The sequence below is a fragment of the Protopterus annectens genome, chromosome 6.part1 (genome assembly GCF_019279795.1).
Source record: "Protopterus annectens isolate FY-2018-M chromosome 6.part1, PAN1.0, whole genome shotgun sequence".
In the NCBI taxonomy this organism is placed as follows: domain Eukaryota; kingdom Metazoa; phylum Chordata; order Ceratodontiformes; family Protopteridae; genus Protopterus; species Protopterus annectens.
The window spans coordinates 107487244-107501365 of NC_056738.1; the positions used below are offsets into that span (position 1 = coordinate 107487244).

The 14122-nt window shown below is 44.3% G+C and overlaps 1 protein-coding gene across 2 annotated transcripts in view; it reads left to right on the forward strand.

Moving 5' to 3' along the window:
- Nucleotides 1–14122, forward strand: part of ITGA6 (integrin subunit alpha 6) — a 1068325-nt gene that overhangs the window by 903416 nt on the left and 150787 nt on the right. For both annotated transcript variants that reach the window (XM_044075540.1, XM_044075541.1), the window contains exon 24: nucleotides 277–402. In XM_044075540.1, coding sequence (XP_043931475.1) covers nucleotides 277–402 — 126 coding nt within the window. The remainder of the gene's footprint in view (nucleotides 1–276; nucleotides 403–14122) is intronic.

Consider the following 14122-nt stretch of genomic DNA (forward strand, 5'->3'; position numbering starts at 1 on the left):
GTTTGCCAACACAATGAGCAAAATTGTTGCCTACTTTGAAACCATCAGTTGCAGATTGCAAGCAGGTTAATCACTTTTGCAGACACTGATAATGAAGTACCCAGATATGTTAGCCATTGCTTGACTTATCTTATTAAAATGTAATTATGTATGCATATGATAAACTATTTCTGCATGTTCCTTGCATGGTAGTACACTGTATACCTGTGGAATAGAGTAACTGCCTTCATATTCACACATTTGGGTTCACATTCTTTTTCTGGGAATATTTTGTAGGTGCGATTGACCGTGTTTCCAGAAAAGCCAGTTGCTCAATACGGTGGTGTGCCTTGGTGGATTATTTTTGTTGCAGTGTTGGCTGGAATCCTGTTGTTGGCCTTGTTGGTGTTTTTGCTGTGGAAGGTAAGTATTTTTAAGTATTGTGAATCCATGTTGAGCTTAGTGATGGAATTAAATTAGAAAAAGTGAGCAGATAGTGCAGATGATCACTGTATGTTGACTGGCAATTCTAAACCATGCAAACAGGTATGTCTTGCAGACATTTTTTAGTTTGATAATAGAAGCAGTCACATACAGTTGTGGTGAAGTTAAGCAGTAAGGAAAGTTTCAAATATTTAATGATATTTAAAAGTCTGTGTAGCTCCATGATGTTTTTACATCAGAAAAAAATTAGATGCTGCTGAAACCTGTGCTGCACTGCGGTTAGGTTAAGGACCCATTGATTCTATCTGGGTCTCTTGGGTCTCTCATTTTAATTACTAACACCATTGGATCACAGATCACTTCTTCCCACCATTGTATGACTTGTTGTAGCTTTCTTTACAAACAGAAGCATCCATTTGTGATGGGTCTATATCATATGAGCCAATCGCACAAATTGCGAACGCTCATAATATTGAACATACCGGACCTCGAACTTCCTATTGTGGGGGGCTGCACCCCCCACCCCACCCCCGCTAAATATATATTCCAATTCTGAGATCGCGCTACAGTGAGGAAAGGGCAAATATCCCATTCTTCACTGTACCGCAATCTCAGAAAAAGCACTTTGAGGTCCGGTACGCTCGATATTATGAGCATTCGCAATTTGTGCGATTCGCTCATGTGCTACATCACAAAGGGTCTATATCATAAGTGTGTGCAAAAGATGGGAGCAGGAAGCTTCTGTGTCCCTCTGTATCCTACCCCTTATATACACAGCTTCATTGCTGTAAAGATGTATTTCTCCAGGCTGTCTCCCTTGTACTGTACACTTCCCATGCTGCCTTCCTGTTAATGACAGGAGGCAGATAAGTAAGTTTATTTTGCCCTGAGAATAATTTATCTATTTAGAGCTTACAGTTTGGGTGTCTTCTGCCACAGGTCACACAGGTAACTCATTTCAAGATGATATACTTCTATAAAGCACATATTTCAGCTGCCTTCATTTAGCTAAAGTATATCCTTTGGCTGAACATTTCACACCTTACATCTTTTTGATCTTGCATATCAGACCATCTATAGTCCAGGGCTGGTTTAAAAGTGCTGTTTTGTGCCTTTTTCATGGTACAGATGAAAAAAGCCCTAACTGTAGTCCAAGCATTTCACAAACTGGCTAGGAAGGGAGGGGAGTATGGTTATCCTGGTGGAAAGAAATTAGTAAAGTCTTCTTTCAGGATCACCATCTGGAGGAAGGCCTAATAATGCGCTTCATATGCAGAGGGGCTCGAGACAAAATACAAACAAGGAATGCCTGCAGTCCAACCAAGCATCACAGGTGTGCAAAAATGCCCAAGCATCTTCCTCTTGCTAGCAAACTAACAATCTTATCTTGTCATTGACTTCTCTGCTCCTATCAACCTGATTCCTTGTGACTGGTACTCCAATAAAACAAGTCCAGCCCTCCAGTCTCAAAGATATCAAACTTTTTTAATCTGTTTGTTAGCCAGGAAAGCTACTAGGAAAAGTGTCATTTTTCAGGGTGAGCTAGGAGCAATGTCTGTAAGTTTAGAGTCACTCACAGGCAAGTGAGAATAGAATGAATCAGAGCTTGTACTCCGGACTACAGGAAGTAGCTCTAACAGCTCAGAGTAATGGTCCTCAATGCTAAGTACCTTCCCTGCAAAGGATCTTCACAACCACTTAGAAGAATAGAGTTCAGTGTAGGTGTTTAGAAACCTTGGCTAACCCTCTTCCTCAGGGTTGCCAGATTTCCGACTGGCCAGGTAGGGACTAAAAAAAAAAAAAGGACTTCCACGTCTTTAATGTGGAACATCAGAGTTCCGCATTAAACAGAAGTAGCAGCTTTGTGTTTATTTTTTATTTGATTGGCCCGGGCCAATCAAACATAAATAAACACAGAGCTACTTCTGTTTAATGCAAAACATCGCAGTTCCGCATTACACAGAAGTAGCTCTGTTTTGATTGGCCCGTATACCGGTATATGGGCCAATCAAAAATCGCTAAACACGGAGCTACTTCTGTTTAATGCGGAACTGCGATGTTCCGCATTAAACAGAAGTAGCTCTGTTTTGCGATGTTTTGATTGGCCCGTATGCCGGTATACGGGCCAATCAAAACAGAGCTACTTCTGTTTAATGCGGAACTGCAATGTTCTGCAATAAACAGAAGTAGCTCTGTTTTGCGATCTTTTGATTGGCCCTTATGACAGTATACGGGCCAATCAAAACATCGTAAAACAGAGCTACTTCTGTTTAATTAAACAGAAGTAGCTCTGTTTTGCGATGTTTTGATTGGCCTGTATACCGGTATACGGGCCAATCAAAAATCGCTAAACACGGAGCTACTTCTGTTTAATGCGGAACATCGCAGTTTCACATTAAACAGATGTAGCTCTGTTTTGCGATGTTTTGATTGGCCCGTATATCGGCATACGGGCCAATCAAATCGCTAAACACGGAGCTTCGTTTAATGCGGAACTTCGCATTAAACACAAGAAGCTCCGTGTTTAGCCATTTTTGATTGGCCTGTATGCCGTATCGGCCAATCAAAAAAACAAAGCTGAGGCTGCCCGGGATTTAAACCGGCAGGGCGGGACTCGGGATCAGGCTGCTGATCTCGGGACAGTCCCGCCCAAATAGGGACGTCTGGCAACCCTGCTCTTCCTTCACTTAATTCTGCAGTCACCTTCAAACCTCTATTCTTTACTTCTTAGATTACATTTAATTGTTGATTTAAATTCCATTTACATGCCTAACGTACTCAGTGCCACATTTTTGTATTATTTTATTATGTTAAACAATCTTTTTGTACTTGTGTATATAACCTTATACCAACTTTTAACAGCTAGTAGGTTTATTTGTATATTTATTTTTATGTAGAACCTATTTGTTCAATTTATTCTGACACCCTGTGTCAGATCATGCCTAAAAATTGTCCAAAGACCTGCTCATGGTCTGAAGTTGCACCAAGCTTGCTGGTTAACAGTTATGACAACTGTTTTCATAGCAAACAAAAAATCTGTGATTAGAAAGGCTGACACCACATTTGATACAGTTTTGTGTGGCATGGCTGACACTACCTACCTGCTACTGCTTTTTCTGATATGGAAGGTCTTAATTTCCGTTGCATTTATTTGACTTAAATGGATGAATTAGCATGTGATGTGATATATGGGACCCTTCTGAATGGATATGTAGTTGAGATATCCTATTTATTTTTGTGTTTTATTGACTGAGCAGCTCTAGTAGGCAAAGCTAATTTTTAGTGGGGATTCAGGAAAAGAAGAGCAAGGAATTCATGTATGAAATTTAAGGAAGAATTTCAAAACTATCATTACTAAATTTACTGTCCATTTAATAGAAGAGTTAGCATTCTTAAAAGATATATTCATTGTATAATAAGACAAAGTCATAAGATGTCAGAACATAAGTACATGTAGCAGTACATTACCATATGTTCAAACCAGACACAAGCCTTCAGAACAGCAAAAGTTTATGATACAGTTTCAGTATATTTTCAGTGACTGCATTTGTAATTATTTGAGTTGGACTGAAGTGCTGCATGAGAATGTATGGAAAAGCGCAAGACGTTTAAGGTGCGTTCTTGTAGGAGTGTTTGAGAAATTGAGAAAATGCTTTATTAAAGTTGTAAATGCATAATAAAGAGTACAGTTATAAAAAGGAGTTTAACATTTCATTTCAGATGACAAACTTTGAATACATTTGTAGGAATAGGTTCACTTATGTTATTTCAAGTAAGGGCATGGTGCTGTAGTAGTGTACAGGTTTGTTCAAAGGTATCAGAATTGTACATTTTATTCAGTTCTATGGGCATGGAGTTCCACTTGCTAAAGAAAATATTTGATCTTACATTTTATATACGTGTACTAGTTTTGTGGGCTTGTAATAGGCTAGGCTTCAAGGACAGGGCACTTTCTGTAAAGGTGTTTTCATGAAGGTCGTGGACAAATCTGGTTTTATTCTCAGAGCAATTACTTCAGTTTTAGTGTATGCATATGTGCTAGGTAATGGGTTGTGCAGCAAATTTAGCAATTTTATAATATGTTGTTTCCATTAAATAATGGAAGAGATTTTAAATTTGAAGTTGTGGGTCATTTGGTTGATGTTATATGTTGTGTTACATCCCTACAGTAGTTTAGGCATCAAAAGAGTGTGTATTTTGTATTGCTGAAAAATGTCAGTGTTGGTATCCTTTATCTGAAATGGTTATAGTTGCTTACTAAATATCATTAGTACCACCCCAGTTCCTGTAGATAAGGTGATATTTCCATAGCCATCTTAAAAGTGTAATTATGGAGTGCTGTATTTATTGAATCAGGATAATATTGTTTTGGGGATTACACACTGTAGTGGTGTCATGTGCATATTTAAGTTATTGGGTGTGAAGATGTATATTAGTAAATGTAGTGAACAGTGTAAGAGTCCAAGAACTGAGCATATGTTCTTCGTGTTTCACTGTTGCAGTCATCACATTTGTGTTATCCCTGCCAGGGTAGCCCTCAGTCGGCCCGAATACCAGAGGCTTAGTATTTCTGCGTCGGTTGCTGTCGCTTCAGGACTGACGTCAGTTCATCAGTAGTATAAAGTAAGGCAGTCAACGCCATTACATCAGTCTTTCTTGCTGAGGAGCACGAAGCAGAAGCAGTTCGCGCGATGCCGGTCAGCCGCTACCTGAGTTTTCGTTTTCCGAATTGAAGTTGAAGTCTTCTAAAGCTAAGTACCTCGTTGGGGATCCTTTTTTCTTGCTCTAACCGATGTCAGAAAAAGTTAACAATTGTCTCGCCTGTGGAAAGCAAATACCACACCGAGACTTTCATTCTTACTGCCACACTTGCTTAGGCCCAGACCATGACGTCCTCCGCTGTTGCTTTTGTGCTTTGTTCAGCACCAGAACGTTATGTTGTTGGGCCCTTGTAGCTAGATATTTTCACTGTCAGTCCTCAATTTCCGATATGGCTTCGGTAAGCCATCCGACAACAGATCTTCTGAAAAAACGTAAGGATAAAGACAGAGACAGACTGCACAGGTTCAAGTCTACCGACGACGTTTCTGTTAAGCTAGTCTTCAGTTCTCCGGTCCTCAGTGAGGTGCTTTCGCAGTCCCTGATACCTGCTTCTGTGGATTTGCAGGCCACTACAGAGACCCTTTCGGAGTCCGGTATGCCGCAAAACTCTTCATCGACTAAGGATCCTGTGGTTGTCTCTACCTTGGATGGGTCCAGAGCCACTGAGCAGGCACTGGCTTCCGAGAAAGTACTTCACACTACCGATTCTTGACACAAACTGACGACTTCTTTCGCGTCTACTGTTCTTTTGAAAACTACTGAGTTTCTAAGGCCCAGGGTACGAACCACACCCAAGAAACCAATGGTTTCAGGCACCTGCTTCCTTGCCTCAGTCTCAAATGCTTAAAATGGCGGAAGACCTTATAATGCTGATAAGGGGAAGCCAAGCTACCCCTTCCAAAAGAAAAAGATTTGTCCCCAGTAGCTTTATCGGAACAGGTGTCCGATGACTCTGATGCTTCTGAATATGAAGACATGCAACCACTCTGCTTATGATGATTCTGATGCAGAGGAATCCATTCCCTCAGCCTCTCCACCCGAGGATGTTTCCTTTGGGGAAACCCTTCATACTTTAAGGAACATTTCCAATGGGAATGTCAGGACTACCCTCAGTCTAAAAAGAGACTCAAGAAATTCTTAGATCTTCCATAGCACAGACCCTTGGCCATTCCTCCTGTCCTGGATGTTGTGGATGATGTTTTCATGGAATATAGTTTGACTCCTGACACCCTTCCTCCTACTCCCAGGAAACCTGACCGGTATTACAGAGTCCTTGACTCTCACAAATTTCTTTTCAAAAAATCATTCTTGAGCATTAGACAGATGGGGTAAAAAAGTATACACCTCTGCTACTCTTGCTATTAGAGCACTAAATTGTCAGTTCCGTATGCTAAAATTTCAGTAGCATACGACGGAACTCCTCAAACAAAAAATATAATCTTTTCCTGCTTATACAGAAAATAGAGTTACAAGAGTTAATGCATTCTGCAAGTTAAGTAACTAAGCACACCTTACACTGTGGTTTTGATGCCCTAGAAGCATCTTGCAGGGCAGCAGTCACCGGTTCTGTCCTTAGAAGGCATGCTTGGCTTAAGGAACAGCTCTTGCCAGACCATGTCAAATCTAAACTATTAGTTGCACCCTTGCACAAAGAGAACTTATTTGTCTCCAAGGCAGAGGAAGTCTTAAAAAAGATGGAAGAAAAAGCTAAATATATGCAGACAGTTAAGGATTTCCTGCAGGTCCAGCCGCCCAGGTTCAGTAGGTATTGCCCCTCCAAGCACTGATCCTTTCTGGCCCCCTCCAGGTCAGTTCAGCTGGGACCCCGGGGCAGCAGACCCCCCCCCCCCAGACAACAGCCACAGGGAATGCAGAGAACAAAGCAATGGAGTACCTCCAGTTCTAAACCAGGGAGTGCAAAGCCACCCCCTCATGGTAAAAACTCACAAGGACTCTACACTTCCACCCCCTCCCTCTGCCCATCAGCACTTGCCCCTGGGAGGAAAACTCTCCTTCCACGCAAACACCTGGGTCACCATTACCAACGACCACTGGGTCCTCAACATAGTGTCCCAGGGATACATATTTTCTTTCCACACTCTACCTACCCCAAAGTAGGTTCCGAGATCTTCCTCCAAACTAGTGGGCAGAGGCCAAAAAGCAAGTCTTTTCCCTGTTGTCTATGACGGCAATAGAGCATATTCCTGCAGAACAGATAGGCCAAGGTTTCTACTCCAGGCTCTTCCTGGTACCCAGAAAAGAGGGCACCTGGCTCCCCATCCTCGAACTATCCATTCTAAACACCTTCCTGGTGATACCAAAATTCAAAATGTTCACCCTCCAGCAACTATTACCTATGCTCTCCAAGGATGCTTGGCTAGCCACCCTAGACCTAAAAGAGGCCTACCTACACATCCCAGTCAGGGAATCATGCAGGAAATAGCTATGTTTCAGGGCAGGATCACTGCACTTTCAGTTCTGTGCAATTCCTTTTGGCTTATCTACTCCTACCAGAGTTTTCACAAAATGTCTGGCTCCCGCCATTGCTTTTTGCAGGCAAAGAAATATTAAATTTTACCCATACTTAGACAACTGCCTAATTCAGGCAGACAGTCAGGAAAAGCTGCTCAAGCACTTGGCTTTTGTAAAGGACCTACTGACCTCCCTAGGGTATACACTATCAATGAAAAGAAATCCAAACTAGTACCCACCCAAAAAATTATATTCCTGGGAGCAAGCCTGGATTCAGCATCCCAGAGGCATTCCTTACACCAGAAAAGCAAACTTACCTGACAGCCTATTTCTCTCAACTAGCCACCAGACCCCAGTTATCCACAAGGAAAATCCTGCAAGCTCTGGGGATCATGGAGTCTTGCATTCTACTCATTCCATATGCCAGACTGCATATGAGGAAACTTCAATGGTACCTAAAGAGCCTTTACTGTCAACACTGTCAAGACCTGGAAACTCTTATACCAATGATACCTTGTCTAAGGAAAGATTTTCTTTGGTGGGCAGCAACATGCTACCACAACAAGGGACTACCCTTCTCACAACCCCACGCCGCCCAGACATTCACCACAGATGCATCAGACTATGCCTGCGGTACACACCTGGACGGCAGGTGCATACAGGGCTAATGGAGCCCACATCAACCAAAAAGAGATGTTAGCTGTCCAGCACTCTTCTCTCCCCAGGGGCTCTACTGATCAAAACAGACAACACCATTGTGATGTGGTATATCAACAAGCAGGAAGGGACTCACTCCTACCCTCTATGCAGGCTCGCCATGACACTTTGGCACACAGCCTCAGCCATGCAACTATACCTGTTAGCACAATTCCTGCCAGGCTGTCTAAACTCTCCAGCAGACAACTTAATCAGAAATCTTCTGGACCCATACGAGTGGCAGCTAGACCAAAGAACCTTCACCCTTATAACTCAGAAATGGGGCACCCCGAAGGTTGATCTCTTTGCTTCCCACTCCAACCATCAGCTCAGCAAGTTCTACACCAGGGAGCCTCACTGCAGGGCCTGGAAAGTGGATGCTGTATCCTTCCAGTGGGTCAACCTCTTGGTCTATGCATTTCCCCCACTACCTCTCATTACCAGGGTACTGCTCAAAATAAAAAAATAAGGCAGTCCTGATTGCCCCAGACTGGCCACGCCAGCACTGGTACCCACTGCTGCGCAGCCTGTCACCTCTGCCACCATGGCATCTCCCTCAGATTCCAACACTCCTGACCCAGAGGGAAGGAGAATTCATGCATCCCCAATAGCAGACCCTCAGTTTGGCAGCCTGGCTTATTCCCGACCACTGCACAAGCTGCCAATCTCAGTAAATGGGTTCTAGATGTTGTTATACGTGAGGCCAGACGCCCTAGCACTAGAAGGTCTTATGCTGACAAATGGAAAAGGTTCTGCACCTGGATCCAGGCTAAGGGAGCCGATACAGCACAACCCTCCCTACCTCTCATCCTGGACTACCTAGCTGACCTACTAAACAGTGGTCTATCCTTTTCCTCTATTAAAATTCATGCCTATGCTATCTCTGCTCATTTCAGCACTGAGCAACCTCTTTTCTCACACCCTCTCATCAAACAGTTCCTAGGAGGGCTATCAACTTGAGGCCACCCAGAAGAGCACCTACCCCAGCTTGGGACCTAAACATTGCATTGGAAAAACTCACCCTGCCCCCCTTTGAACCAGAAGCTGCAGCAGAGTTAAAGTTTCTCTCATGGAAGACAGCCTTGCTTCTGGCCATCACTTCAGCAAGAAGAGTATCCGAGCTACAAGCACTAATGGCTGTAGAGCCCTTCATCATTTTCCATGCTGACAGGGTCTCCCTCAGGACTAACCCATCCTTCATGCCAAAAGTGGTGTCCAATGTAGCTGTCAGCCAATCCATTCATTTGCCCACCTTTTTCCCTAACCCACAAAGCAAGGGGGAATGGATACTGCACTCGCTAGATGTGCACAGGTAGCTCAGATTCTATCTAGACAAGACTAAATCATTTAGAAAGAATGATAAATTTAGTCAGCTTTGCTGCAGGAGCAGAGGGCAATGCCATATCCAAACAAACCATTTCCAAATGGATAGCACACTGCATCCATTTCTGCTACAAGCAACACAGGAAACCTCCCCCTAAGGGGGTCAGGACTCACTCTACCAGAGCAACCTCCATCTCTGCAGCTTTCCTCAGAGGAGTCCCCACCAAGGACATCCTGGAGGCTGCAACATGGGCATTTGTTCATACCTTCACCAAGAATTACCACTTGCCTATCTTCTACAAATCCAGGACAGGCTTTGCCACTGCAGTCTTTCAGGGCATCCTAGCCAGCCACCAGTTTTCTTGACTGTCTCCACCCTTTTCTTCAGCTTTGGGAATCAACCCAAATGTGATGACTGCAACAGTGAAACACGAAGAACAAAGTACAGTTGTGTACACTTACCGTAAATGTAGATGTTTGAGTGTATTCACTGTTGCAGTCCTGATTTCCCTCCCTCCATCCCCCTTTCTCTCTGTCTCTCTCTCTCTCTCTCTCTCCTTACAAGGAACTTTTTGGTATTTACTTTCTACTGGTGGGGATGTCCTTCAAGGATGCATCTGCAGTCCTTACAAATGTGTTGTCTTGTCGTCAGGCAGCCCTTCGGTCGGCCGGATTCCAAAGTCTGGGTCTGGCCTCGGCTGATGTCGCACTTCACCCGACGTCATAGCTGCAGTTCTTCGGGTATAAAGGTATCAGCCGACACCATTTTCCTCAGTCTTTCTTGCCGCGTGGCGCCCGAAGCAGAAGCTGTTCGCAAGTGCCGGTCGGTCAGAACCAAAGATTTCTACTACCAAAGACTTCTAAAAAGCTAAGTACCCCGTTGGGGACTCTTTCTTGCCTCAGCTGATGTCAGAAAAAGTGAATAACTGTTTAACTTGTGGGAAACAAATACCTCATAAAGATTTCCACTCTTACTGCTTACCTTGTTTAGGCCCAGACCACGACGTAGCAGCTTGTCTAGCCTGTGCTTCTTTCAACCGACGAACGCTTAGACGTCGGTCGGAATTTGCTGAGGAGTTTTTCGGCTCCGCTTTTGCTTACATTATGCCGTCGGATACTCCGACTAGGCAAATATCTAAAATGTGCAAGGAAAGGACCGACATTCGCGGTCCAGCCAACCGCAAGTGTCTCGGTTTCGGCTGAAACCGAGTCCACGGTTCTTCCTTCGGCCGAAAGCTTACCTCCTACCGAGGCCTCATCCAGCATGGTTGAATCTGCTACTGAAATCACACCCGCTCTTGCAGGTTTTCAGGATTTATCTGATACTATCCCTTTGGATATTTCTACCCCTGCACGTGGAGCTGCTAGGCAACCTGCATCCATGTCGATTAAGGCCTTTGCCAGGGCTAAAGCAGCAAAATCTACCAAAACTGTGCCTGCTAAGACCCCCTCTCACAGGCCTAGCTCTAGTTCACAAATGCTTAGTCTAGCAGAGGATCTCATTTCTTTGATCCGGGGATCCCAACCTCACCCAGACAGGGCCTCTCACCCACCTCCAGAGAAGAGGCCTAGAGTAGAGCCCCCTGAGCCAGTTTCTTCAGATGACTCCTCTGATGAATCAGATAATTCAAACCCTCCAGAGGGCCCTTTTTCTCCTTATGAAGACTCTGATGCTGAAGAGTCCATTCCATCTGCCTCTCCGCCTGAGGAATTTTCTTTTGGGGAAACCTTGCATGCTATGAGGGAACAATTTCAATGGCAGGGCCAGGATTTTTCAGACTCTAGGAAAAGGCTTAGAACCTTTTTGCATTTGCCACAACATAGGCCTTTAGCCATTCCTCCAGTACTTACTGTTGTGGATGATGCATTTAATGATGCTTGTACTGTTCCTGATTCTCTTCCTCCGGCCCCTGCTAAGCCAGATAGGTACTACAGGGTTCCGGACACACATTATCATTTGTATAAGGCTCCTTTTGCAGATCCCGAAACTATCTCCCAGGGACCAAAGGCTGTAGCAGCTACCTCTGCCAAAAACCCCCTCCCCTCTGAAAGGGAATCTAGGGCCTTAGAGAGATGGGGTAAAAAAGTTTACACTTCTGCTACTCTTTCAGCTAGGGCCTTGAACTGTCAATTCCACATGATTCAGTATCAGGAATTTATGTTAGACCAGTTAACTAAAAAACTGTCCTCGGATGAACCATTAGACAAAAAATCTGTTCAGGAAATGGTACATAACATTCAGCAGGTCAGTAATCATTCCTTAAAATGCGGCTATGATGCACTGGAGGCTTCCTTTAGATCAGCCATGACTGGTACAGTGATCAGAAGACATGCTTGGTTAAAAGAGCAGTCCTTACCAGACCATGTTAAATCAAAGCTCCTTGATGCTCCCATGGATAAGCTCAATTTGTTTGGCTCCCCTGCACAGCAGGTGCTGAAGAAGGTGGAAGAGAAAGCAAAATCTGTCCAGACAGTCAAGGATTTCTTGCAGGTCCAGCCTCCAAGGTTTAGCAGGAACTGGCCTTCCAAGAATTGGTCCTTTCCAGACACCTCCAGAGCTCAGAGAGGCAGGAATAGGCGCTCAAGAGGCAGGGGTCAATCCAGAGGTGCCTACAGGGGACGTCAGTGGCAGGCTAACAACCAGCGAGGTACAGCCACAGATCCAGCCACCACCACTTCCACAGGACAATCACAGTGACTTGGCTCTGGCACCGCCTACCAGGGAACAACTAGAAGCACCCTTAAGCGGGAAGCTAGCCTTATTTTCAGTAAACTGGCATTACATCACAGGAGACAAATGGATTTTACAGACAATAGTCCAAGGTTACAGGTTTCACTTCCATACTCTACCAAGGAAGAGAGGAATGCCAAACCTACCTCCAAATCAGAAGACGGAAGCTCTAAAACAAATAACTCACTTACTAAGGATGAGAGCTGTAGAAAAGGTACCATCTATGGAACAAGGGCAAGGATTTTACTCCAGACTCTTCCTGGTACCAAGAAAAGAAAACCAATGGAGACCTATTCTCGACCTGTCCGCTTTAAACACATACCTCATTGTTCCAAAATTCAAAATGCTGACCCTACACCAACTTCTTCCCAAGGAGTCTTGGCTGGTAACTCTAGATCTCAAGGAGGCATACCTGCACGTCCCCATACGACCAAATTGCAGAAGATACCTCAGATTTCTTGCAGGATCAGAGCATTATCAATTCTCAGCATTGCCCTTTGGCTTATCTACTGCGCCCAGAGTATTCACGAAATGCCTGGCATCAGTAATTGCTCATTGCAGGCTTCAGGGAATTCAAATCTACCCTTACCTGGACGACTGCCTGTTACAAGCGGACAACAAAGGCAAATTAACAAAAGACTTGAAAAGGGTCATTCATCTACTGCAAGCCCTGGGATACAGAGTCAATATAAAAAAGTCAAGACTGATACCATCCCAAAGGATAACCTTCTTGGGTGCAGAGCTGGACACATCAAAACAAATGGCATTCCTAACAGTAGAAAAACAGGAGCAACTCCCTCTCTACTTCATGGCATTAACAAAGCAGAACCAGCTAACAGCAAGAAAAGTCCTGCAAGCCCTGGGTTACATGGCATCCTGCATAATATTGATTCCACATGCCAGACTACATATGAGAAAGTTACAGTGGTACCTAAGGAATTTATGGTCTCACCACAAGCACAGCCTAGAAACCCAAATTCCAATAATTCCATGCCTGAAGCAAGAATTCCAATGGTGGGCTCAGGCCTGTCAATCAAACAAAGGACTGCCCTTCCACAGCACTCAACCAAGCCAGACCATCACAACGGACGCCTCAGACCTCGGTTGGGGGGCGCACATGCTGGACAAGTGCATACAAGGCTTATGGACTCAAGACCACCTGCACCTACACATAAATCAAAAGGAAATGCTGGCAGTAAAACTGGCAATCCAGACATTCAGACCATTTCTTCGACAGGGTCAACTGTTGATAAGGACGGACAACACCACAGTTATGTGGTACATCAACAAACAGGGAGGCACACATTCATACCCTCTATGCCGGATGGCAATGGACCTCTGGAATGTGGCCCTGAGCTTCAACATTCAGTTACAAGCAATTTTTGTGCCAGGAAAAGAAAATATACTAGCAGACATCCTAAGCAGAACTACCACGGATGCCCACGAATGGATGCTGCATCCGGACATCTTCAAAACCATTACAGGAAAATGGGGACTACCGGAAATAGACTTATTTGCATCCCCACACAATCACCAACTGAAAAAATTCTGCACGAGGACGTACCACCCACTTGCTTGGAAAGTGGACTCCCTATCTTTCAGTTGGAAAAACCTGACAGCATATGCATTCCCACCTCTTCCTTTGATGCACAAGGTGCTATTGAAGATCAAAGAAGACCGTCCAAGGATCATCCTGATAGCTCCAGACTGGCCAAGGCAACATTGGTACCCATTACTGAGGAGTATGTCTCGGGAACAAATATGGCCTCTGCCCCTAGTTCCCTTACTGTTAACACAGAACAACTTCAAAACCCTGCATCCAAACCTGAAAACACTGCAGATGGCTGCCTGGAACAGTGCATAACACCAAATAAC